This window comes from Lemur catta, chromosome 8 (genome assembly GCF_020740605.2).
Source record: "Lemur catta isolate mLemCat1 chromosome 8, mLemCat1.pri, whole genome shotgun sequence".
NCBI classification, from domain to species: Eukaryota; Metazoa; Chordata; class Mammalia; order Primates; family Lemuridae; genus Lemur; species Lemur catta.
In genome coordinates, this window is record NC_059135.1 from 3,201,340 (window position 1) to 3,223,834 (window position 22,495).

Sequence of the window (22,495 nt, forward strand, 5' to 3'; positions counted from 1 at the left end):
GTCACAACTTCCCTTCGAGTCCTGGAGCCAGTGGTGGGACTCCGGGGTGCTGAGTCCAGCTATGCTGCTGCCTCTCGATGACACTCAGGGAGCTGGAGTCTTGAAATTGGCTTCTGCAGGACCGAGTGTCTGTGTTCAAGTGCCCAAGGACTGGGTGTTCAAGTTCCCTGAGACGGAACCTGAGACAGGGTCCTGTGCGTGTGCTCACGGAGGGGGAGCTCCCAGGAGAAGCCTGGAAGGGGGAGGGAAGGAGGACAGGGTGGGAGAAGCCCCTCAGGAGGTGCTCTGGCGTGTGGGCTGTGCTGCAGAGGTGTCTGGCCCAGAGACAGCGGCCCGGAGTGCACCCACGTCAGACGTCACTGGCTGTGGGCCACCCTGAGGGAGATGGGATGTGACCCTGTACTATAACAGTTATCTATTGCTGTGTGACAAACTGTCGCACACTTAGCAACTTACAATAACATACATTTATTATCTTGGGTCAGGAATTTGGGCAGGACTTAGCTGGATCCTCTGCTGGGGTCTCAGAAAAGTGGAAACCTTGGTTTCTGGAACTCAGGGTCTTTTCAAAGCTCATAATGTCGTTGGCAGAGTTCAGATCCCCGTGGTTGCAGGACTGAGGTCTCTTCTCCTTGGTTGTCAGTCGGGGACTGCTGACAGCCCCTGGGGGTCCCTGCATTTCCTAACGGTGTGGCCCTCTCGCAGTGCGGTGGCTGACTTCATCAGAGCCGGCGTCTTGGCCTGTTCGGGCTGCTGTGAGCAAAGTACCATGAACCCGGCAGGTGGCTTCGCCCACAGAGGCTCCGGAGGTTGGAAAGTCCAAGACGAAAGCGAGAGCAGATCTGGCATCGGCGAGGGCCCACTTCCTGGTTCGTAGATGGCGGCTTCTCTCTGTGTCCTCACGTGGTGGGAGGGCTGAGGGGTCTTTCTCTGGCTTCTTTTATGAGGACACTGATCCCATTCATGGGGGCTCCTCCCCTATGATCTAAAAACCTCCCAAAGGTTATACCATCTCCTTGGGGGTCAGGATTGCAACGTGTGAATTTCTGGGGGGACACAAACATTCAGACCATAGCAACCAGCAAGACACTCTGTCCCTCTAGTCTTCTAGGAAAGAGTCTTATGTAACAGGAAGTTATCACTGGAGTGACTTCCCACCACTTTGTCATAACCAAATCCAGGGAGGGACACCTAGCATCTTTGTCATATGCTCTTGGCTGGAATCAAGGTTCAGGTTGACTTGCCCTCAAGGGGAGGGGATTACACAAGGGCTCGACTCCTTGGGGGTCACCTTAGAATTCCGCCCACCACTGGTACCCCAATATCTCCAGAAGAGACAGCTTCACGGGCAGTGCCCCAGGAAAGGGCACAGGGGTGACCCCTTGGCGACTGACTGTCATGAAGGGGGTCCAGGAGAGGCACCCACAGCACCTTCCACACTGTGCTTGCAGCCACAGTAGCAGAACGGTTACCGGCGCCTCCCGTCCGCCTTCCACATACCACGGTGCGTACCTGAGTGAGCAGCCTCGTCCCCATTCAGAGCCGGAACTACGAGGGAATCTGGGAAATGAGTTTTTAACTTTTAACTTGTGCAGTTCATGGAAGGATATAGGAAGGGGATGGGAAGAGGTGCCAAGGGTCAGTTCTACCCAGTGGTTAAGGGGAAACTGAGTCACAATATTCTGTGACTTATGAGGTCCCTCCAGTGGCCAGTTCCAGATCCAGGACTCTTGATGTTTAGGTCAGTGCTGACTTTTGAGATGGTTTTCCTCTTGGGACAAGGTGGCAGAGAGCAACTGGACATTTCAGTGAGGATCCCAGATACTGGTGATTAAGTGAGAAAGCCATAGACCAAAATCCTTCCTTGTTAGCATAAGGAAAGTTTGCTACCAACTGCCACCAGCTTCCAGAAGTTTCCAGGGCCACAGGCAATGTTGGAGAGGGTGTGGATCATCAATGATTAGTTATAGTTAAGTGTGAAAGAGTATGGATCCTTAGTAAATGGGGGCTTTTATTCTTTCAATCTTGTTCTAAATGATTTATCACCCTTGCCACTTAAACACAGTCATCCCTTGGTATCTGCAGGGGTTGGTTCCAGGATCTCCCATGGAAAGCAAAATCCCTGGACGCTCAAGTCCCTGGTATAAAATTGTGTAGCGATGCATATAACATGCACACTTCCTCCCAGGACTCTAAGTCATCTCTAGATGTCTTATAACACCTAATACAACGTAAATGTTCTGTAAGTAACTGTTACACTGTATTGTTAAGGGGACAATGGCGAGAAAAAAGTCTGTATGTGTTCAGTACAGATACAATCATCTGTATTTTTTGAATATTTTTGAACCATGTTGAATCCACGGATGTAGAGATCACCCATATGAGGGTTGACTGTAATAGTAATTTCTAAAACCAAGGAATGTGTATTCTTAGCTGTCTTGAAAAGAAAAAGGTGTATTTGTAAAAGAGACCACGTAATGGGAACGTGTAAAAGGTGCTTGTTCAGTTAACTTCTGTGAGCGGAGCTGCTTGGAGCACGAGGTTGCATCCAAAGGTTGTCTGGTTTGCAGCAGCCAACGTGCCTGGAGCAATTGCTCCCTGAGCACTCAGCCTGCAGACTCTTACCAAGCACGGCAGCAAATATCCCAGCGCCCCACGGCCCCAGTTCTGTGCCTGCTCTGTGGAGAGAGGATGTGGGTGGGACACCCGGACTCCCCCTGCAGGAGAGTGATGTCTTCCCACGTGCTACACGTGCAATGTGGTCCACACGCAGAGCCTCTGCGGGGTTCATGGCCACCTGCGGGCGATAAGTGGGGAAGCCCCATAATCCTGGCCTCCATCCTTGCTCCCACCTGATGTCCCGCAAGCGAGAGCTTTGGGACAGAGTCGGGTGGGCCCCTTCATGGGTGAGTGGGGAGCCTGGAGCTGCAGAGAGGAGAGACATTCTCTCCCCTTCTCCCCTAAACTGCAAGGTGATCCTTGGAAAGGAGTTACTGATTTCTCTACTCTTCAACCTTGGCTTTGGAAGGCTCTTAAGTCGATAATACCCTCAAGATATCTCTTGCTATTTCCCATTAGCTTAGTTTTCATATAGGCCACAAGATAGGAGAGGACTGAGAAGGTTGGGGGTGTTCCAGCTCAGAGTAGCCATCTGAGCTCTGCTACTAAGCCAGGGGACAATAACAGTGTCACTTATCCTCTCTGAATATTGTTTTTCTCATCTGTAAAATGGGACCATAATTTCACCTAACAAAAAGTGGCGCCTGTCTGTTTAAGAGGGCTTAGTGTGGCAATGTTCATAATAAAAGAGATAATGTATATTAAAATTGTTTTGAAATGTGCAAAGCTTTGTTGAAACACAAGAAACCCTGAGTGAGATGACCACTTTCATTCCCCTGGTCTGTGTCCTAGAATGGGACTATTAGCCCCACAGTCAGAATCATTATATATAGAACTTAAAAGAAATGTAGACTCCTTTTTTTTTTTTTTTTTTTTTTTTTTGCCTTTTCACTGGCAAACAGAGCTTTGGTTAGTGGAAAGTCTAAGCGATTTCAATTGCTGGTTTTTATATTTGAAAGGGGAGGTTATTAGGAGAAGTCTCAATTCAGAAACTTCAAGAAGAAATGGGAGGGTGTGGTGAGGGTTGGGGGGGATTACATTTCCTGTTTTCCTTTCAGATGGTGTTGGAAAACATTGCAGGAAAACCATGGATACCTACGAAGAAATTCCAAAATTTATTCTTTTTGCCACCAGGGGCCCAGCCCAAAGGTGACGAGTAGAAGTGGTCAATTTTTTTTAAGAGTTGGGGTTTGCAGGAGTCCAGCTGAACGCTGGTGGGGTGAAGACAGCGTTCGGAGGGTGACATCAGCCTGCAGCGGGGGCCAGGAGCAACAGAGCGCAGGAGTCTGGTTTTCATTTACAGTTTGGGTCAGTCCGCAGTGAGGATGGGGAGAGGAGGGGTCGGGGAGGAAGGGAGGGAGGAGGAGGAGGAGGAGCTGGAGGAAGCCCTGACTGTATCCCTGGCCCCCGTCCAGCTTGGAGCTCAGTCGTCCACCAAAGGCCGCTCAGTTCTCCCGGGCTCCAGCCTGCTGCAAGGACGGCAAGAGGAGTTTTCCTGGCAGCTCCCGGAGTCCCCGCTCCCTCTGCTTGGGTAGAGAAAGGCTGCAGAAGCAGAAGGAGACGCAGCGTGTGGGAAAAATATGCGTCCTATTCCAACATAATTGAATCTAGAAGCCCAGGGACACACACAGCTTCAGGTTTGCTCAGGGGTAAGTGCGATTTTGCCTGTTTTCTCAAGCTGGCGGGCAAGAGGGAAGCACTCTACCCGAGGTGGCGGTTCTCTAGGTGGTTTTAGTGGCTCTTACGTTCGCTCTGTCCGTCGGTTTTCCGAACATGTTTCAGGGCTCTGCAGGAGTCCTCTGGTTTTTCTTTCTCACTCTGTGGCAGCTGGGTTTCCTTACCCTGGTTAAGGTCGCGGGTCACCCGAGAGCATGACGGCTTTCAGCCCCGTCTGCGGCTGTCTCCACGCCCCGTGGGGTCCTGACTGCAGTGTGTTTCAGCTCGTGATTTATTTGAAGTTGTCTCCTCCTCCGAAAACCCAGTGGGGATCTGCTTTGTCTGCAGAAGTGTCTTTGCTGAGGATAGCAAAGCTACCTGCGGGCGGCTCCACAGGAGACTTGCTCTGAGCTCTCAGGGCGGTGACACCACGTCAGGGCGCGTCTGGTGGGTTCCTTGCTCAGGGCCACCCCTGGGAAGGGGCCGGTTGGCACCTCTGCTGCCTTCAGGAGACTGGGTGGCTCTGGTGCCCAGGCTCGGGGCCAAGGCAAGGGTCACTCCGTCGTTAGTTGCCATCAGGGCTTCACCTTCTCAGGAACCTGAAGTCACTGTTGTAGACAGTGTCCTTTGGGGTTGCTTAAAGGAGCTGCAGGGTCAGAGCAGGAGGAGGAATTCGGCGTTTGGGCGGCGTGCCGAGTGGATAAGGCAGGGCTCCTGGGTCTGCAGGGCTGCCCGTGTTGCCCAGAGGTGCGGCCGGTGCCAAGCTGGGAGGCCCAGGGGCTGTTCCCTGGCCTGGAGGACACAGGGTGGGGCTCAGGTCCTCTCTCCCCAAGGATGGAAAGTGTTCCTGACAGTTGCTGGCCTGTTTGGGGACCTGTTTTAAGGGCTTACTATGTTAGAAAATGGGCTGGGATTGCAGCAGGGGTGGGGTCCCTGGGCATGCCCGGGGGCACTGGGGAGTGGGTGAAGAAAAATCAGCTTTCACAGCAAGCCCAGGAGCAAATTTGGAGGCTGGCGTGGACCCAAGAACAACCTTCTCTGAGCTCAGGGGAGGACCCTGCACCCCATGGGGACACAGGGCTGCTGCCCGTGCCACCTGGCCCTCTTCCCGCACACGGGGGAGCCCAGATGGGAACCACGGGACCCCAGAGCTGCAAGGGCGCTCCGGGCTCCTGAGGGAAACCTGTCCTTAGCCTGGGACCCCCCAACTCCCCAGGGTACCCACTCTTAATACTGCAGAAAACTGAACAGAAGTGGCTTTACAATCCAAATTATATTGCTCCTACCCCAACTGTGTTGAAGCCGGTTGGTTGGCTATAGATGGCAGACTTCTGAGTTCTTTGCTGGGCTAAAGATAGTGAAAGAGACATGGGTTGGAAGCCGCTGGTTTTAAAACCGAGGAACCAGAGGCTGTGCGGTGTGAGGCCCTTGTCAAGGCCGTGAGTGTCTGAGATGGCAGCAAAACTGCTCTCCCACTGCAGGGAGCCGGGGGCAGATGAGCCAGCCCACAGCGATTGGCATCTGGATGGGAAACCGGTCTGGGCTCCTAAGAAGCTCCCAGCTAAGGGAGAAAGAGTGAGGCGGACCGCAGGGAGGGGGCAGCAGCTCTGTGGCCGGAACACCCGGGGCCTGGGTTTGCCTCGTCCTGGTGTGGGCTTGCAGCTGGCGTGAGGGCGCAGGCGTGGGAGGTGGGCTTTTACAGACACCAGCGTGTAGGGAGGGCCGTGTGTCTGGACTTCGTCTTTGTTTAGGCAGAGGGGCGAGGGTTTTTCATTACCATGAGGTTTGGTTTTCTCTTTCCCTCACTTACGGCACTGGGAGACCAGTAAGCAGACGCTGAGTGGAGACGAGGACTTGGGAGGGAGCACGGTGGCAGTGGCGGTGGCAGTGGCGGGGTGAGGCAGGGTGGCTGTCCTGCCTCTGCCTATCTGGGAGTGGGACGGTGTGGCCACAGCACCTTTCTGGGAGGTGGCTGGGGAAGCCTCTAGAATGTTAGCCCTTGGCCAGGGCTCTCCTCCCACTTGGGAGGGTGTGTCCCCCGCCCATGGCTGTGGCCCTTAGGTGATGGGACATGGCAAATGTCCAAACCTGGGCTCATAATGATGTTTTTGATAAGAGGCAGGCATCTTTCTGAACAAGAATCCTCTTTGCTTCTGCACTTCACTTTACTTCTAGAGTGTTTAGCAACAACCACATCTCACTGACTTATCAGACGGGCCCTTTGTGATTTAGTATCTTAGTGACTTATCACTGACGGTAGAGTAGGAAGAAAGCCCTCTAGTCAATCGATTATTGGTTATCGATTAGTGGTTCAAGAGAGGCTTCCCATCCTGACCTCAGTTTTGGGTATGGAGCCGGTTGACACTGATGCTTAATGCCGGCTTGGAATGAGACCTCCTTCCTCTTTGGAAGTTGGTGGCGCGGTTGTGCCCCTGACGCTTCCCTTGTTTCCTTGCTCAGAGCGTTTAGACAACGGGGTAAGGCGTGGTCCCCACCAGTAGGCTGCGCCACTTCCCACTGTTGTGTGAAATTCCACGTTTAGGATTTAAAATTCACTGACAAGTCATGAATTCTGTTGCATGAGACTTTCTTGCAGACATGCTAACAACTTTAGCAAAACATTTTTATTTGAAAATTAGTCTTTGTCGCTGTTCTTTTTGGAGGAAGCTGAGAATGTGGTATCTCTTGGGGGAAGAATTGCAGGTGTTTCTGCAGCTGAGGGGACATCGGGTAGTAGGCAGCTCTCCACACCGATGGACAGAAGCAGACTTGGCACGACGTCCTGGCTGTGGCAAGCGGTAAAACACTCACCAGTGCGACAGAAATAGCTGACGGTGTGAGGAGTGACCTGACATTTAAAAAATGCTATTAGTAGCTCTAGCTGAGGAAATGAAAGCCCAAAGTGATTCAAATTTTAAGTCAGGGGAGCTTCGGAAGGTTTCTGCTAGTTCAGACAGCCAGCTGGGCAGAGCTAGCAAGGATGGTCCCCTTCGTTCCCCCCATTTCTAGGTACAGCTTCTCTGTTTCCACCGTCAAAGTTCTGGAAGAAAATCCTACTCTTTACATAAAAGACCTTGCTTGTCCCCTCGAAAGCAGAGCGATGCGTGTCTTGTTCTCAGGGAGTGCCCGCAGGTCCTCATTTTGCAAAAAAGGGTTCTCTTCAGGAATTCAGTTTATTAATTTTTTAAAATATAATTTTTAATGCATGCTGGTCTCTCAGTCCTACTTTGGGAAGGAGATAAGGTTTTGAGTTAGCACGTTTATCCCGGTACAGCCGTTTCTGAAAAGGCAGTTAGGTTTTCTTTCCTCTAGAGGGCGGTGTATCCCGCCGAGCTCCAGAAGAATCTTGGTGCGGTGGCTGGAGTCTCTCAGGGTGGGGTTTCAGGGTTCTCCGGGACTCAGCGATGCTCATCTCCACAGAGCTTTAGGACAGACGACTCAATACATTATTGTTTTATTAACGTGGCTGCTCATCGTAACTGAAGTGCACATAAATTTAGAGCTTTGTTTCTCTTCTATGCTCAGGTGTGTGCATGTTGAGATGAAATTAGGTCTTTGAATGAGGCATTCTGCATTCTAAAATAATTGCATTACCAGGACATTAAACAAGTAAGACATTTTAAAGGAAATATTTTAACCATGTCTGTTAATAAGTACAAAAGTTTAAATTAACAGTCAGGTGCTTGGGAACCAAAGCTAGTTTGTCATTTCCTGCCACGCTGCGTCCCTGTAGAATTTCTGAACTTTAGACCTGGAAGGGATGCTGAGACTAACCGACCCTGTCCTTTGATATTTTCTCCTGATGGATAACTGGTTTAGTGTATTTTTAAAAAAATTCGCACAAACTATAATTATAAATGCCCCATTTTAAATATTTGTTAATAAAAAATATTACTGACTTTCAGACTTATGATTGTTAGCTTGAGATGACCACTGTTCGGGCCCTGAGGTACAGATGCCAGCTCAGAGCAAAGAGACCTAACCCTTCATTTAATCTCAGTGCCCCCATCTTCACTTAAGCTTAGTGGGACCTGCAGTGCTCCATGGCATTGAGCTTCAAGATTGGGGGAGGGGATACAGAGGAGTAAGACATGGCCCTGCTCTTGTAGTTGGCAGGCATAGAATTCCTGTTTGGCCACACCAAATATTGAAAAACCGTTGCCTTGGTGGATACTTTCCCTGCACCCTTTATGCTTCAGATGAAGAAGTGGAGCTAGAGAGGTGAGTGCTTAGTGCTAAGGTCACAGAGCAAGTAGGAGAAGCAAAACCAGCATCTTCTGAGAGCTCTGCACATGACTGATCCATCCAGTAAGCAGGTATCTGGGACCTGGGACCTTAAAAGTGGGACAAGACTTTAAGGGTATATTTTAGGGGACCACGTGGAGAAAGACACTCTATCCATTTACCAGTCTTCTTTAGAGTAGCATCTTTTAAGTTGACTTAGCAGAGGGGTAACTGTTGTAAAAAAAAAAATCTGGAAAGAAAAAGGAGAGAAGAAAAATAAAACAAATACAAAACGTTCTGCCAAGCCCTCTCCCAAAGGCAAATTGTTAGTCTTGTAAGGGTCTGGCTGCACTTGGCATAGCACGGTCCCGCTGCTCTGGGGTTTCAGGCTCATGAAATGCATAGCAGCATCGGGAGCTGGGAGTGGCCAGGGAGAAGTACGACGGGAAACCATATTTCTGTCCAATCCCCCGCTGTGTGCTCTATGTTCGATTTTCAGGGACCCAGAGCATTGGGAATTGGCCACTGGAAGGAAAAGCTCATGGTTCGGTTTAATTTCAAAATTAAAAATTGAGCAGCAGCTGGAGATGACTCAGGTCTCAAGGGAAACCATTCCAGGAAACTGGCTTTTCACTTCTGGAATCTTCATTAATTGATTCGGCAGCCCAGTGCCGGCACCCAGGGTTAGCGCCAGCTCAGCTAAACCCGCAGATGGCCTGGACCGCGCACCGGGGGTGGGGGTGGGGTCTCTGCTTCTAACTGGGGCAGAGCAAAGCCATCGGCAGTCAGAGCCTAGGCTGGGGTAGCAGATGGAAGACAGCGGTCACAGGACCGTTGCCTGTTCAAGCAACACACAATTACCCTTATTTTACACATAGAAAAAGTGAGGCTGGGAGACATTAACTGACCGTTACTGACCGACATAGTAAGGAAGCAGATTTTCCCAGGTTATTACACCAAATCCAGTGTGGATATTTTATCAGATGTTTCTACCTATTTTTTAAAAAGGTCTTTATTTTGGAGAATCATTTTCTCCTCCATACTTGATTATGAATCAGACTGGAAAACAAACAAAAGAAAAGTAACTTTTCCTGACAATGTGAGAACATTTCAGCCACTTCACCTGCACAATTTTACAGTGGAACGCCGAGGCGTGGAAGAGGTCAGCAGCTCTGCGGTCGGTGCCAGGAAGGACGGCGGGGTCAGCAGCGCCCTGCGTCGGGGGTGGAACGGGATGGGCATTTGTGCAAATCTTTTCAAGCATTGTCTAACGCACGCCCTTTCTTAGCGTTCAAATGGAAATAGTCTCTGCCTAGTGTTTATAATTAGCAATAGAAACGGAGACAAAAGTCTCGTCTGGCTGCCATACATTGAGGAGTGTAGAATGCTTTTTACATTTGCACGGTGGCATCGAGCTTTTCAGACCACAGCAGATATGGAACATTCTGCCTCACAGTTATCGTGAATGCTAGGAATACGTTTTAAAGTAAATTTCCAAATATCTGGGCAACTAATCTGGAATTTTTAAAGTGGCCTTTGTGGTAGGAAGGAAACCAGCCTCTGAGGAGCTTGGCTGGAGCCCGGACCGTGTCAGCACGTCCTTACATGCTATCTCACTTATGGCTGTGGCCGAGTGCCAGGGGACATCCAAACCCTCTTTCTACGTTGCTTTGTTACGGCTCACAAGCTGCTGGACGAGTATTGCCACGCTAGCTTTTACCAGGAGGAGCTGACGCTCTCAAGTCAGCTGCTCAGTGTCTAACAAGGACACCAGCAGGTGACAAGGAGGCTGAGTTACCCTAAGTGATGAGGAGAGTTTTTGAATTTTGCTATCACAGGACACATACTCAGGCTGAGTCAAATAGATTATTGTTCTATAGTATTTTCATAGAACAGACACGCAAGATCCAAGTTGTAAAATAAATGGGAAAAACCCAAAGCTTGATGTATTTCTTGGGAGGGTTCCCTTCGGGTTGTTCCAAGTCAGTTGCTCTTGCGGATTTCCCCAAAGATCTTTCAAACAGCAACAGCATATTAAACTCTACTCTTCTCCTGCCCTACACGCAAGGCCTGATAAATCCCCTCTTAGCTTCCTCCCTGGGGACAGAATGGGGACTCCTTTCCCAGGATTCAGGCAGAAAAGGGGAGAAAGAGTGAGAAAGGCAAGAAATAGGCACTGCCGTTCCGGCAGGCAAGGGAGGGGTGTGGCGAAGGTGAGGGCAGTGAGTGCCTCCGAGTGACTGAAACCTGACTTCCCATTGACGGTGGGTGTGCGTGGGCCTCCTGCTGTGGTCTCTGACTGTCCCTGCAGCTCCCACTTTAAACAGGACAGTCAGGAGTTAACAGGAGTCCCAGGACTTGATAGAAGGAACAGCCTGACGTTAAAAAGCAGTACTTGGAGAAAACCAAATAAATGACTTCAAAATGGGAGCTCTGGATGTGTTTAAGCCTTTGTTTTAAAATTGCTTCCTTGTGTGTATGTGTGCGTCTCTTTCTTAAAAAAGATTTCCAGACATGGAAAATGAAAGAGCTTTTGAGTGGGCTAAATGAAAACTAATTTCACAGAATTGCAAAATAGCTTGGGAAAGTCTTTGGGATATAATTGAATATGATTCCAAGTTGAAGGGCTGTGTAGGGCAACTTTTACAAGAAGCACCTTTTCAAATTCCAAGGAAATGGCAAGCAAATAGAAAAAGGCACCTCAAATCCATTTTAGAGTGAGACAGAGTGGGGGAAAAAAAGGAACGAATAAGGCTAAACAGAAAGATGAGAATAAAAATTTAATGACCCTCTCTTATTGACTCTGTTGCCTTAGGACACAGAATCTATGGCAAAGGAGCCCTCACCCCCCAGTCCAAGGGTCTTAAGTGGTCATTTCTGAACTTTTTTTTTTTTTTCATATTCAAAAGAACAGCAGCAGGCAGTCAGGTTTTGTCGACACAGAATCTGTGGTTTGTCACCACCAAGGAAGTCTCTTCCCCCCACCTAAGATATGCGGAGTTTCCTCGAGATCCGAGCCAGATCTGGCACAGCCTCCAGGGTCTCCTGGGTTTCCCACGGGCTTTGGAAACGCAGACTCGGGTTAGGATTGTGGTTCTATCTGCTTTTATCTGCGTGACTTTGGAGGATCACTTTGCCTCACCTGGTTTCATTTTCTCAGCTATAAAACGGAGGGAAAAGCAGACATTGGGTTGTTGGAAGGCGTGAAATCCCTCTGGTGAGGTAGAAGCCCAGTCAGTGTTACTAGTGCCAGCCTGTGTCCCCTTCCTGGGGGAGCGCCGTGGGAGGGGAAGGAGGGGCATGGCTGCCTCATTCCTCCTCATTAAAATGGTCAAGACGGGTGGCCATTTAGCGGGATGGTGTTTGGCATCGTTTAATGATCTAAATTAAAAAAAATTCTCCAAGATTTGCTGCCAGGGAATTCAGTTTTAAAAATTGAGACTCCAGGACATGATAAACAATAGAATAGATTTAATGACAAACAAAAACATTAAGGAACGTTCAGCAGCTGGGCTTGGCACCCGTGAGCCACAGGACTGGCTTCTAGCAGCACGGCAGGAAGAGCGTGCGCAGCTGGAGGCATTTTTCCCACCCGGGAATCCGGCTGATGCAGTCCCAGTGGGCCGCCTGTCGCCAGCACGGGCGGGAGCGCTCATCATCCCAGAGTTGCAGGAACTGCCCCCCACCCCGCCCCTCCGCTTCCCTTAGTACCTGGGTACATTCTGGAAAAAGTAATTCCTACGAACTGTGTATTTATCTCGTTACTTTGTGTCCCAGTGGAAACCACCTCATTTAGGGAGCTACTCCTCTAAAGACGAGTGTCTTGGAGACAAAAATCTTCACATATGAGTTTCAACCGATTCAAAGCTCACCTTCCTCAGAGGATGATTGAATGGTGCTGGCTCAGACAGACATCACAGAGTTCCTCCTGCTCCTATTCAGACTTTATGGAGTGCTCTCGAGGACAAGAAAAGAATTTTGGAACAGCTCCATAATGACCCCACTCAACGTTTAATATATGACAGAGTTAGTGGACTCAGAGGAGTCCACCGTGTGAGGGACAGGGCTGGTTAGGATCTGTAAGCGAAACTTGCTCAAGGCGCGGTTCACGTTCTCTGTCCATCTTGCCTGCTGAGCCCTCGGCAGCTCTTCCCACCCCAGACCCCACAGTGGTCGGACAGACGTTGTCTCGTCCTGTCCTCTTCCTTCCTGTGTGGGTTACAAGGTCCAGTGCTTTGCAATAAGACTCTGGAATATTCTCATGCTCTTATTCTCAAACAAAAATACTACGTGAAATTGTACGTCTTGTAGATGGATTCAATATTTAAAATAATTAAACTGGATCTCCCAGAAGATTTGAATTACAATTTTTGACTGAAGCAGTGATGCTTAAACTTTGGAGGTGGTGTTGGCACAGCTGCCTTTTAGAATCACGTACAGACACGAACCCTGTCCCAGAAAAGCCACATTCACAGACGCAGTTTTGTACACAGTTGTGGGAAGGTCACAGACTCTTTGAATCTGCGGATCCCATATTAAAACATTTATATAGACCAATTACAGTATTACAGGTTGTTTGGAAAGAGCAGGCCATATTCCTGGAAAGAATCTAGCAGGATGTTCTTTTAATATCAAAAATCTGCCGTTCAATTTTAACAGAAAGAGCAACATTCTAAAGTGTATATCATCACTTAATTGAGGTCATACAAAAAAAATCACAGACATAGCACTGGCTTTTGTTTTTTAAAGAAACACTCAGGAATGGGTCTAACAGAATGTGGGGAAGGAAGGTAGAGTTTTCCAGAAATGTCTGGAAGATCCCCAGGGTAGCACGGCTGGAGGGATTGCTAGAGCAAAGGGGCAAAGCCAGGGCTGTGGGTGCGGTGGGGCCATTCTCAGTGGGGGGCACACCAGCCAGTGGAGCGGCTGCCTATGGGGAGTGCACTGAGCCTGTGTGTGGCTGGAAACTGCTAGAACTTGGGAACAGTGTCAAACCAAAGCAAAGAGTGTTGGAGACTGCTGTTCTGTATTGTATATATCCGTGTCCAACAGGCATTGACCGTTTGTTTCAAGCCAAGAGGCTTGGACTGTGCTTTTGCAGTCTTGCCACCATCACCACACATTGCTGTCACTTCACTGCAGAGAGAAATACGTTCTGTTGATGACTGGCCTCCTGATCGTCATTAGAACAGCATTCCCCTCGCACTATTGATACATTTCCAAGGGAAAGTTGTACTGATAGGTGGTTCTATTCTAGCTGCTAAGATCATGTCTTCAAGTTCACAGAATCTGAAGCACAGGGTAGATTAGTGTCGTCACAGGTGATACTTTTTGTTGACTTTCTTTGGCCGTCCAAAACCATAGTGGGTTTGGAGCTTATTCCCTTGTTTATGGCTTTGTCTTTCTCCATCCCAACAAGCTTTGGCAGGCCGGGCCTAGGGCCCACACTGTGTCCTGCTCCTCCTCATAGCTGAGTTTCAAGAGTTGGACTCCAGCTCCTTCCTCTGGACCCGACCTCAGGCAGGAAGGATTTCACGGCAAATCCACAGACTGAGCTTCAGATTTTCTTTGTGTCCACTTCAGTCTTGTCCCTGAATAAGGGGCTGCCCCCTTGCTCTCTGTGGCCCTCCCTGCCATCTTGCTAAGTGGTCCATCTGGACATAGTGTCCTGCCTCATTCATGGTAAAGCCACGTCACTACTCAGCCAGACAGACTTTCCTCTGCTGTCAGTCTCTAGATGGCAGGGTTGAGAGCATTACACCATCCTCATCTCTGGTTCCATTCGCGAGGCAGGGAAATGGATTTTCTGCGCTGCACAACAGGCGGCCATGAGCAGAATCGCAGGGCCCACGGAGCACCTACGGCTGGAGGGAAGCTAAGAGGGAGACAGGAACTCAGACCTTAGGTGGAGCTGATTCTGTAGCTCAGAGGACAGTAGTTAGGGCAGAAGTAATGTTTGCCCGGGTCCGAATGTTCACGTGGATTCTCTCTTACTTTCGTAAGACTCAAGTCTTCTTCCCCAAACCCTAACATTTTGCATGCCATACACTTCTTTTTCCTTTTAGAATGTTATCTAGAAGCAAGGACAAATACCACGTTGCTTGAATACTGGAGCACATGCATACGCTTTCAGAAGTATTTAGTTGTATTATTTCCCCTTTTTGCCCTAAACTTCCATCATACCTGGAAAAAAAGAGATACCACATGTATGTCATTACTGCTAAATTGATGGCTACATTTTAGGTGTATGTAGTTATCCATAATTTTAAAACCCAGAAGGTGGTTTCTCCTGTGCTCACTTTTATTTATTTACTTATTTGTGGTAAAAAACACATAATATAAAGTTTACCCTCTTAACCATTTTAAGTGTATGGTACAGTAGTGTTAACTGTGTGTACCTTACTGTGCAGCAACCATCTAGAACCTTTTGCTCTTGGAAAACTGAAACTCTCTGTGGAATAGCAACTACCCTTTCTCCCTGCCCAGCCCTGACAACCACCATTCTACTTACTGTTCCTGAGAGTCTGACACTCTAGACAGCTCATGTCAGTGGGATCACGCAGGGTTTGTCTTTCTGTGACCGGCTTATTTCACTTAGCATGACATCCTCAGGGTCTATCCATGTTGTAGCATACAAGAGGATTTCCTTCTTTTTTAAGACTGGATAATATTCCATTATATGTACATACACATGTTCTTTATTCATCTGTTGATGGACATTAAGGCTGTTTCCACCTTTTGATGTTATGAATAATGCTGAAATGAACATAGGAGTGAAAATATGTCTTCCAGATCCTATTTCCAATTCTTTTGAATATATATCCAGTAGGGGATTGCTGGATCATATGGTAATTCTAGTTTTAATTTTTTGAGGAACCTCCCTACTATGGCGGCTGTCATCTCTGCATTGTGTAGCTTTATTGAAAAAGGAAGATCATTTGATCACATACATGAGGGTTTATTTCTGGGTTCTCTATTCTGTTACATTGGAATATATGTCTATCTTTATGTCAGTGTCGTACTGTTTTGATTACCACAGCTTTGTAATATGTTTTGAAATTAGGAAGTGTGAGGTCTTTAGCTTTGCTTTTCTTTCTCATTGCTTTTGCTATTTAGTGTCCTTTGAGATTCCATATCAATTTTAGTATGTTTTTTTCTATTTGTATAAAAAATGCCATTGGGATTTTGATAGGGATCACATTGAATTTGCAGATTGCTTTTGGTAGTGTGGATATTTTCATGATATTAGTCTTCAAATCCATGAACATAGGATTTATTTCCATTTATTTGTGTCCTTTAAAATTTCTTTCAACCATGTTTTGTAGTTTTCAGTGCACAAGTCTTTGTTTCCTTGGTTAAGTTTATCTCTAACTGTTTTATTCTTTTTGGTGATATTAAAATTGGGATTGTTTTCTTAATCTCCTTTTCATATGGTTCATTGCTAGTGTATAGAAGTGCAAATAATTTTTACAAGTTGATTTTATATCCTGCAACTTTGCTGTACTCATTTATTAGTTCTAACAGTTTTTTAAATGTGTGGAATACTTAGGATTTTCTACCTATAAAATCATGTCACCTATGAATAGAGATAATTTTACTTCTTCCTTTCCAATTTGGATGCGTTTTGTGTCCTTTTCTTGCCTAACTGCTCTGACAAGGACTTCTAGAACTATGTCAAATAGGAGCAGTGAGAGAGGATACATTTGCAATTTTCCTGACCCCAGAGGGCCCACTTTCAGTTTTCCACCATTGAGTGTGGTGCTAGCTTTGAGTTTTTCATCTATGACTTTTATTATGGTGAAGGAATTCCCCTCTATTCCTGTTTGTTGAGTGTGTTCTTGTTAATTACGAAAGTGTTGAATTTCGTTGAGTGCTTTTTCTGCATTGAGATCATCCTGTGTTTTTCCCCCTTCATTCACACTGACTGGTTTCCATATGCTGAACCATCCTTGTATTCTAGAAATAAATCCCACTTGGTTATGTTGTATAATCTTTATAATATGTTGTTGAATTTGGTTAGCTAGTATTTTGGTGAGAACTTTGCATCAATTTTTATCAGGGATATTGGTCTCTATTTTTCTGTTTTGTAATATCTTTGTCTAATTTTGATTTCAGGGTAATGCTAGCTTCATAAAGTAAGTTTGGAATTGTTCCCTCCTCTTTAATTTTTTGGGGAAGAGTTTGAGAAGGATTGGTGCTAATTCTTCTTTAAATGTTTGGTAGAATTTTCCAGTAAAAACATCTGGACCTGGACTTTTCTTTGTTGGAAGGTTTCAATTACTGATTCAAACTCCATACTAATTATACCTCTGTTCAGATTTTTTATATCTTCATATTTCATTTGAATATCTGACATGTACTTGAAAACCAGAGAGAAAGATGTTTTTTATTGTCATTGACACTGATATCGAATGCCTTTACGTGTTGTAATCCACTAAGTGGACTTTTTAACCTTCAATCCCTAACACTGAAGTTATAATGGTAACTCAGTCTCCCTAGATTGAATGTATTTCAGTTTCTTAAAACAAATGGAGTTCTCCACTTAACTGTAGTCTATACTATATCATTTCCAATGCCAAATAGTTCTTCCTGAAACTCAGTACAAGAAAAAAGTAATTCACAGTATTAAGTAGTGCCATGAATGTTTATGCTGACAATGAGGCTGGCTCTGACCCCTCCCCTGAGCCTTTCTGGAGAAACTTCAGTCATCTGCACGTCCCAACCCTCTCACCTGGTCACAGGGAGGCGGCGAGCTCCAGCGTCAATGGAAATGGATCCCCACTTGCAGTTAGTGGAGTCCAAGAGGGCAGACATCTGCAAAAACAGTGACCTGGGTGCAGGGGAGACCTGGGCAGGTGGAGATGATTTTGGTTGGTGCTTTTGAGGAGCAAGAATCCAGCAAAACTAGACATGGAAATGAAGAACCTCCCTCTCCCAAAGGGTGCAGCTTTTTTCGTGGGCTGTGAGTAGCCGTTATTGAAAAAAGATGTGGTGAAATACATGTTCGGGGAATCTAGGTTAAATAAGGTGCAACATGTTTCTTTGCTTTGTTCTTTGCTTCTCAGAGCTGCTGTATTTGATGTATATTGTTAACTGTTTCAGAAGAAGGCATGCTATTCAGTGCTTCCCAAACTGTGTTGCTCATGGAATGACTTGCTTTTTTCCCTTAGACTATGTCATGGAGTGAGTGTTCCATGGAATATACTTTGGGAAATGCCGACAAAACCAGCCTGGGAAGAGAACGGTAGTTAGAACTCACAAGTACCCATGCTCCACCAGGCATTTAACAAGTAGTCTGCCTTGTAATCCTCATAGAAGGCTGGCAATAATAATAGTAATTATTATTATTCTCATGTTATAGAGGAGGAAACTGAGGCTTTGAGCAATCAGAGGACCTGCCTGAGGTTGGGTGTCCAGGTATACTTGACTCCAAGCACCTTGTCTTTCCCCACCATCACTGGCTCCTTCTCTGATTCCTACAAAGGCTATTGAACTGGATAGACAAGTTGTTATAGAATCATGGAGTTTTCATGGTGAGAAATAAAGTTTTTCTTCTTATCTTTTCATCTTATTACCCTTCATAGTTGCAGGTGCCATTTGAGCACCAAGGTCTCTTAATAGTGTGACCTGGGCCCCTTATTCTCTGAGCCGCAATGTCTTCACCATAAGCATGTGGATCAGCATACATCAGCAATGATGATGCAAACATAAATGAGATAAATTTAGAAAAATTATGAAAAACAGCAATTGGCACATAGCAGATGCTGAATAACTTTTGCTAACATGACATCAAAAACAGCGGTTTGATAACACCCTAGCCGACTTGTGTCGCCAACCCTAGACCAGGAACCCCTGATGGTCTGTGCAAGAAGTCACTGACATGCACAGCTGCAGGTGGGACCAGCTACATAATTTGTGGCCCTAGTACCAAATGCGAATGAGGGGCCTCTTGTCCGAAAGCTACTAAGAATTCCAAGACAGCAGCAGTAAAGCATCAAACCAAGTGTGGGGCTTGTGTGAACGTGGAGTCCCGTTGCAGCCCTGGCTGTAGCCTACGGAAAAGTCAGGGAAACCAGAGCCTCGGGCCAAGGGAGGAGAAAAGAGACTTCAGCCTGGACAGAAAGACCTAGGCCAGCTCTCTGGAGGGGTTAATCTTCAGGGAGACTTCAGCCCCCAAGCTGCTCTCACTGGATTGGGGGTTGGAGGGTGGAGAGGCTGACGTGAAGGTTTGAGGTGGGAAGTGACAGCGTTGCTGGCAGGGAGAAGGTCTGAGGACACAGGCTACTGAGCCCACGTGAACGTGAACTTGGCTGGTGGGAAGTCACGTCACAGCCACCAGCGGTTGCGGGGGTGTCGGAGACTCTGCGGCGACTCTGTCGGGGGGCACTTAGCCCTCAGGCCCGCTGCACAGTGTTGCTAATTAATTAAATCTGCCTGGGCGCGTTCCACTGTGAGATTGGGGGCAGCGTACAGCAAGTTTCCTTGCAGGAAGAGTGCTAAAGATTAATAGAAATAGGGCAGGGTTTGCACAGTCCCCGCTGCTGTGGCTGGGTTTGCATGTGCTGTGATCCCGGCAAAGCCCATTCCGTCCATGAACGTGATTCCTTTGAACGTGATTTGCAAACTTCAGCTGCGTGTCACAACCTCTCTCTTTTTGTGCCTGTGAGTGCCTTTACCTAGACCCTTTTCCATTTCTCATTTGCTTGGGAATGCGCTGTTTCCAAATTGCTGCCTACCTCCCTTTGGGAGGAAAAAGGTTTAATTGCACAGATTTTAGTTGTGGCCAAAGTTGTAGTCACTAGACTCAAAGATCCTCATTTATATGTTTAGTCACAACTACTTTTCATGAGGGATAAAACCTTGGCTCATTAGTCCATAATTTGAGTAAAGAAAGAGAATATTTTCAGATTGTGGAGATACTACTATTGAGTATTCATTAAAAAAAATCTAACTGTGTTCTTTGAACTAGGCTTGAGAATGTCCAGCCAGGAAAGTGAGCAGCCCCGGCACAGGGCGACCTGTGTCCTGCTCACTGCAGGAGGGCAAAGGTCTCCTCACCCAGAAAGCGCCGTCCAGCCCTGTGCCTGTGTCATTTGTTCCCTTCCCTCCCTGCCTCCCTCCCTCTCTCTTCCTTCCCCTCTCCTCCTTCCCTCTTTCCCTCTTCCTTCCTTCTTCCCTCCCTCCATCCTTCCTTCTTCCCTTCCTTCCTTCCTTCTTTCCTTCCTTCCTTCCTTCCTCCCTCCTTCCCTCCCTTCCTCTGTCATCTACATGTGTGTGCATATATGTGCATGTGTGTGCACATATATGCACACATGTGCATATATGCACGTGACTGCCTCTCTATCAGTTGATCATCTACTAACCCATTGATTTACCATCTTTCCATTTGCTGCTGGTCCGAAGAGCAGACCAGATACAAGCCCCCGTGGAAGTCTAGAAAGGACATAGAAAGCGCAGGATTTTGAGTGATTTTGCAGAGGAAACAATGACTCTTCCCTTTGCCCTGTTTTCTCTTTAGGTTCCTATCTGGTGCTCAGACAAACTCAAAATGAGGCGGCACCGACACGTGCCCTTAGTGGCCGTCTTGTGCCTCTTTCTCTCAGGCTTCTCCACGACTCACGCCCAGCAACAGCAAGCAGGTAAGATCCAGAAACATCCCTGACTTTATAAAGAGAAATAGCGTTCTGTGATTTTAGATCTTAGACATCATGAGCTTGACATAAAGCTTAGATATGTTTTTCAGACACAGCTAAGCCATTTATTATAGAATATTCATGTAGTTTATAGACCTCTTAAGATGCTCTTTACCCAGTGAGCGATGACTTATTTTTATTAAAGCTTTGGTTTGCTGTCTTGGAATTGGTTTGGAAGTGATTTGTTTTTACCTTGGGTGTGAGTAGGAAGTTTGGATCCGAAGAGATTTTCCCACGTTCTGGCATTGGTGGGTCTCTGAGCACATAAAATAGGGAGAAGACAACTGTGGAGGGTAAAAGTCATTTTCCTTGGAAAAAACAAATATCATCCAATCTCTATAACTCTGGACATTGAAAGACATTTTTCATCTAGAATTATTAGATCTTAAAAAAATCTGTTTCCAAAACTGTTTTTAAAAATGGATTCTAATGAACCCTATTAGGAATTTGCCTTCAGAGTTTTAAAAAAGTGAGAAATGCTTCATGCATTGCAACCTGGGAAGGAAGGCCGTGGGTCTCCCTGTCCTTTGCCTGAAGAGCTGGGCCTCTGGGGGCTCTCCTGCCAGGCCGAGCTGCTCTGAGGTGGCGGGGAGGCCAGCACCACCTCGGGGGAAGAGGAACGTGGGTGGGGGCACCAGGTCAGCCCGAGGTAAGTGGGGTCCTGGAGCCAGTAGGCCACCTCCCAGACCACTGCTGGCCTGACTCCCTGAGCACCTGCCCTTGAGGGAGAACCGGATTCATCTGTGAACAAGACAGATAATGTCCAAGTTCTGCAAAGACTTTCCTGGTGCTGAAAATATGCAGTAACTGCTTAGATACCTTTCTTCATGCTCAAACAGCTGGGAAAAAAATGAGACTTTTCCCTTCTCTGCATTCATACAGATCTTCCTCACTTAAATAACACGTATTTATTTCATTTATTTTTCTTGCCAATTACCCGGAACATTGGGGGTTAGTTAATGTAAAACACCAGTAGTTTTCACTTTTCCTTCTTGCCAAGGCTCAGTTTCATACCTCAAATGGAAGAATGAATTTATAAAATGATGGTTGGTTGTCTGTGATAGCACATCCTTCTGGTCTGATCAGGTGGGTCTTAGGGCTCAAAATGTTGCAAGGAATCATGCTTGAGATCCAGACAGCCCAGGAAAATGTTTTCCCGTTCTCGAGTGTGCTGCTGGCCCACATCTGGTGGTCACTGAATATGGACTTTGGGCCAGTGACTGGGGCCAGCAGCTGTCGGGTCCGTGGGCCCAGGTCCCCGGTTCTCAGGTAAGTCTGTCCACCTTCCTGCAGGACAAGTGAGGCGTGAACTGTTCAGGAACAGCGTAGCATAAATTGAATGTGTTTAGGAAGGTTTTTCACTGATAGGAAGTAATTGCTTGAATAGTAGAAAAATCTAAACCAATGTCTTTTTTTAAAGATGTCAAAAATGGTGCCGCTGCTGATATAATATTTCTAGTGGATTCCTCTTGGAGCATTGGAAAGGAACATTTCCAACTTGTTCGAGAGTTTCTGTATGATGTTATAAAATCTTTAGCTGTGGGAGAAAATGATTTCCATTTTGCTCTGGTCCAGTTCAACGGAAACCCACATACCGAGTTCCTGTTAAATACGTATGGCACTAAGCAAGAAGTCCTGTCCCATATTTCCAACATGTCCTATACTGGGGGCAGCAATGAGACTGGAAAAGGATTAGAATACGTAATGCAAAACCACCTCACTAAGGCTGCCGGAAGCCGGGCCGGTGACGGCGTCCCTCAGGTTATCGTAGTGTTAACCGATGGACACGCGGAGGAAGGCCTTGCTCTGCACACAGCGGAACTTAAGTCTGCTGATGTGAACGTGTTTGCAATTGGCGTTGAGGATGCAGATGAAGGAGCCTTAAAAGAAATAGCAAGTGAACCGCTCAATATGCATGTTTTCAACCTAGAGAATTTTACCTCACTCCATGACATAGTAGGAAACTTAGTGTCCTGTGTGCATTCATCCGTGAGTCCACAAAGGGCTGGGGACACGGAAACCCTTAAAGACCTCACAGGTAACGGCAACACCGCCAAGCTGCGCCCTGCCCTGCTGCTCTGTGCAGATGAGCTTGGCCACCGCTGGCCTCAGGGCGACACTGCGGCTGCGGGGCGCGGGCGGGCAGGGAAGAGATGAACGTTCACGGGTTTAAAAACAAAGGTTTGATTAGACTATTCTTTCTAGTCCGCTTCTCAGTAGGGCGCACCTACATCTGCACCTGCATCCAGGAGCAGTTTCTTTCCTAAACAACTAGTACTTCAACTCCGGAAAAAACGCATTCT

General features: G+C 47.1%; 1 protein-coding gene across 4 annotated transcripts in view; it reads left to right on the forward strand.

The window, feature by feature from the left end:
* Positions 1-4,012: 4,012 nt before the first annotated feature.
* Positions 4,013-22,495, forward strand: part of COL6A3 (collagen type VI alpha 3 chain) — an 82,044-nt gene continuing 63,561 nt past the window's right edge. For 2 of the 4 annotated variants that reach the window (XM_045558698.1, XM_045558699.1), the window contains exons 1-2: positions 4,013-4,268; positions 20,018-20,138. In XM_045558698.1, the coding sequence (XP_045414654.1) occupies positions 20,048-20,138 (91 nt within the window). In that variant the 5' untranslated portion in view covers positions 4,013-4,268; positions 20,018-20,047. Of the gene's footprint in view, positions 4,269-20,017; positions 20,139-21,612; positions 22,231-22,495 lie in introns of all 4 variants that reach the window. The other 2 variants (XM_045558701.1, XM_045558700.1) reach the window with 2 other exon arrangements.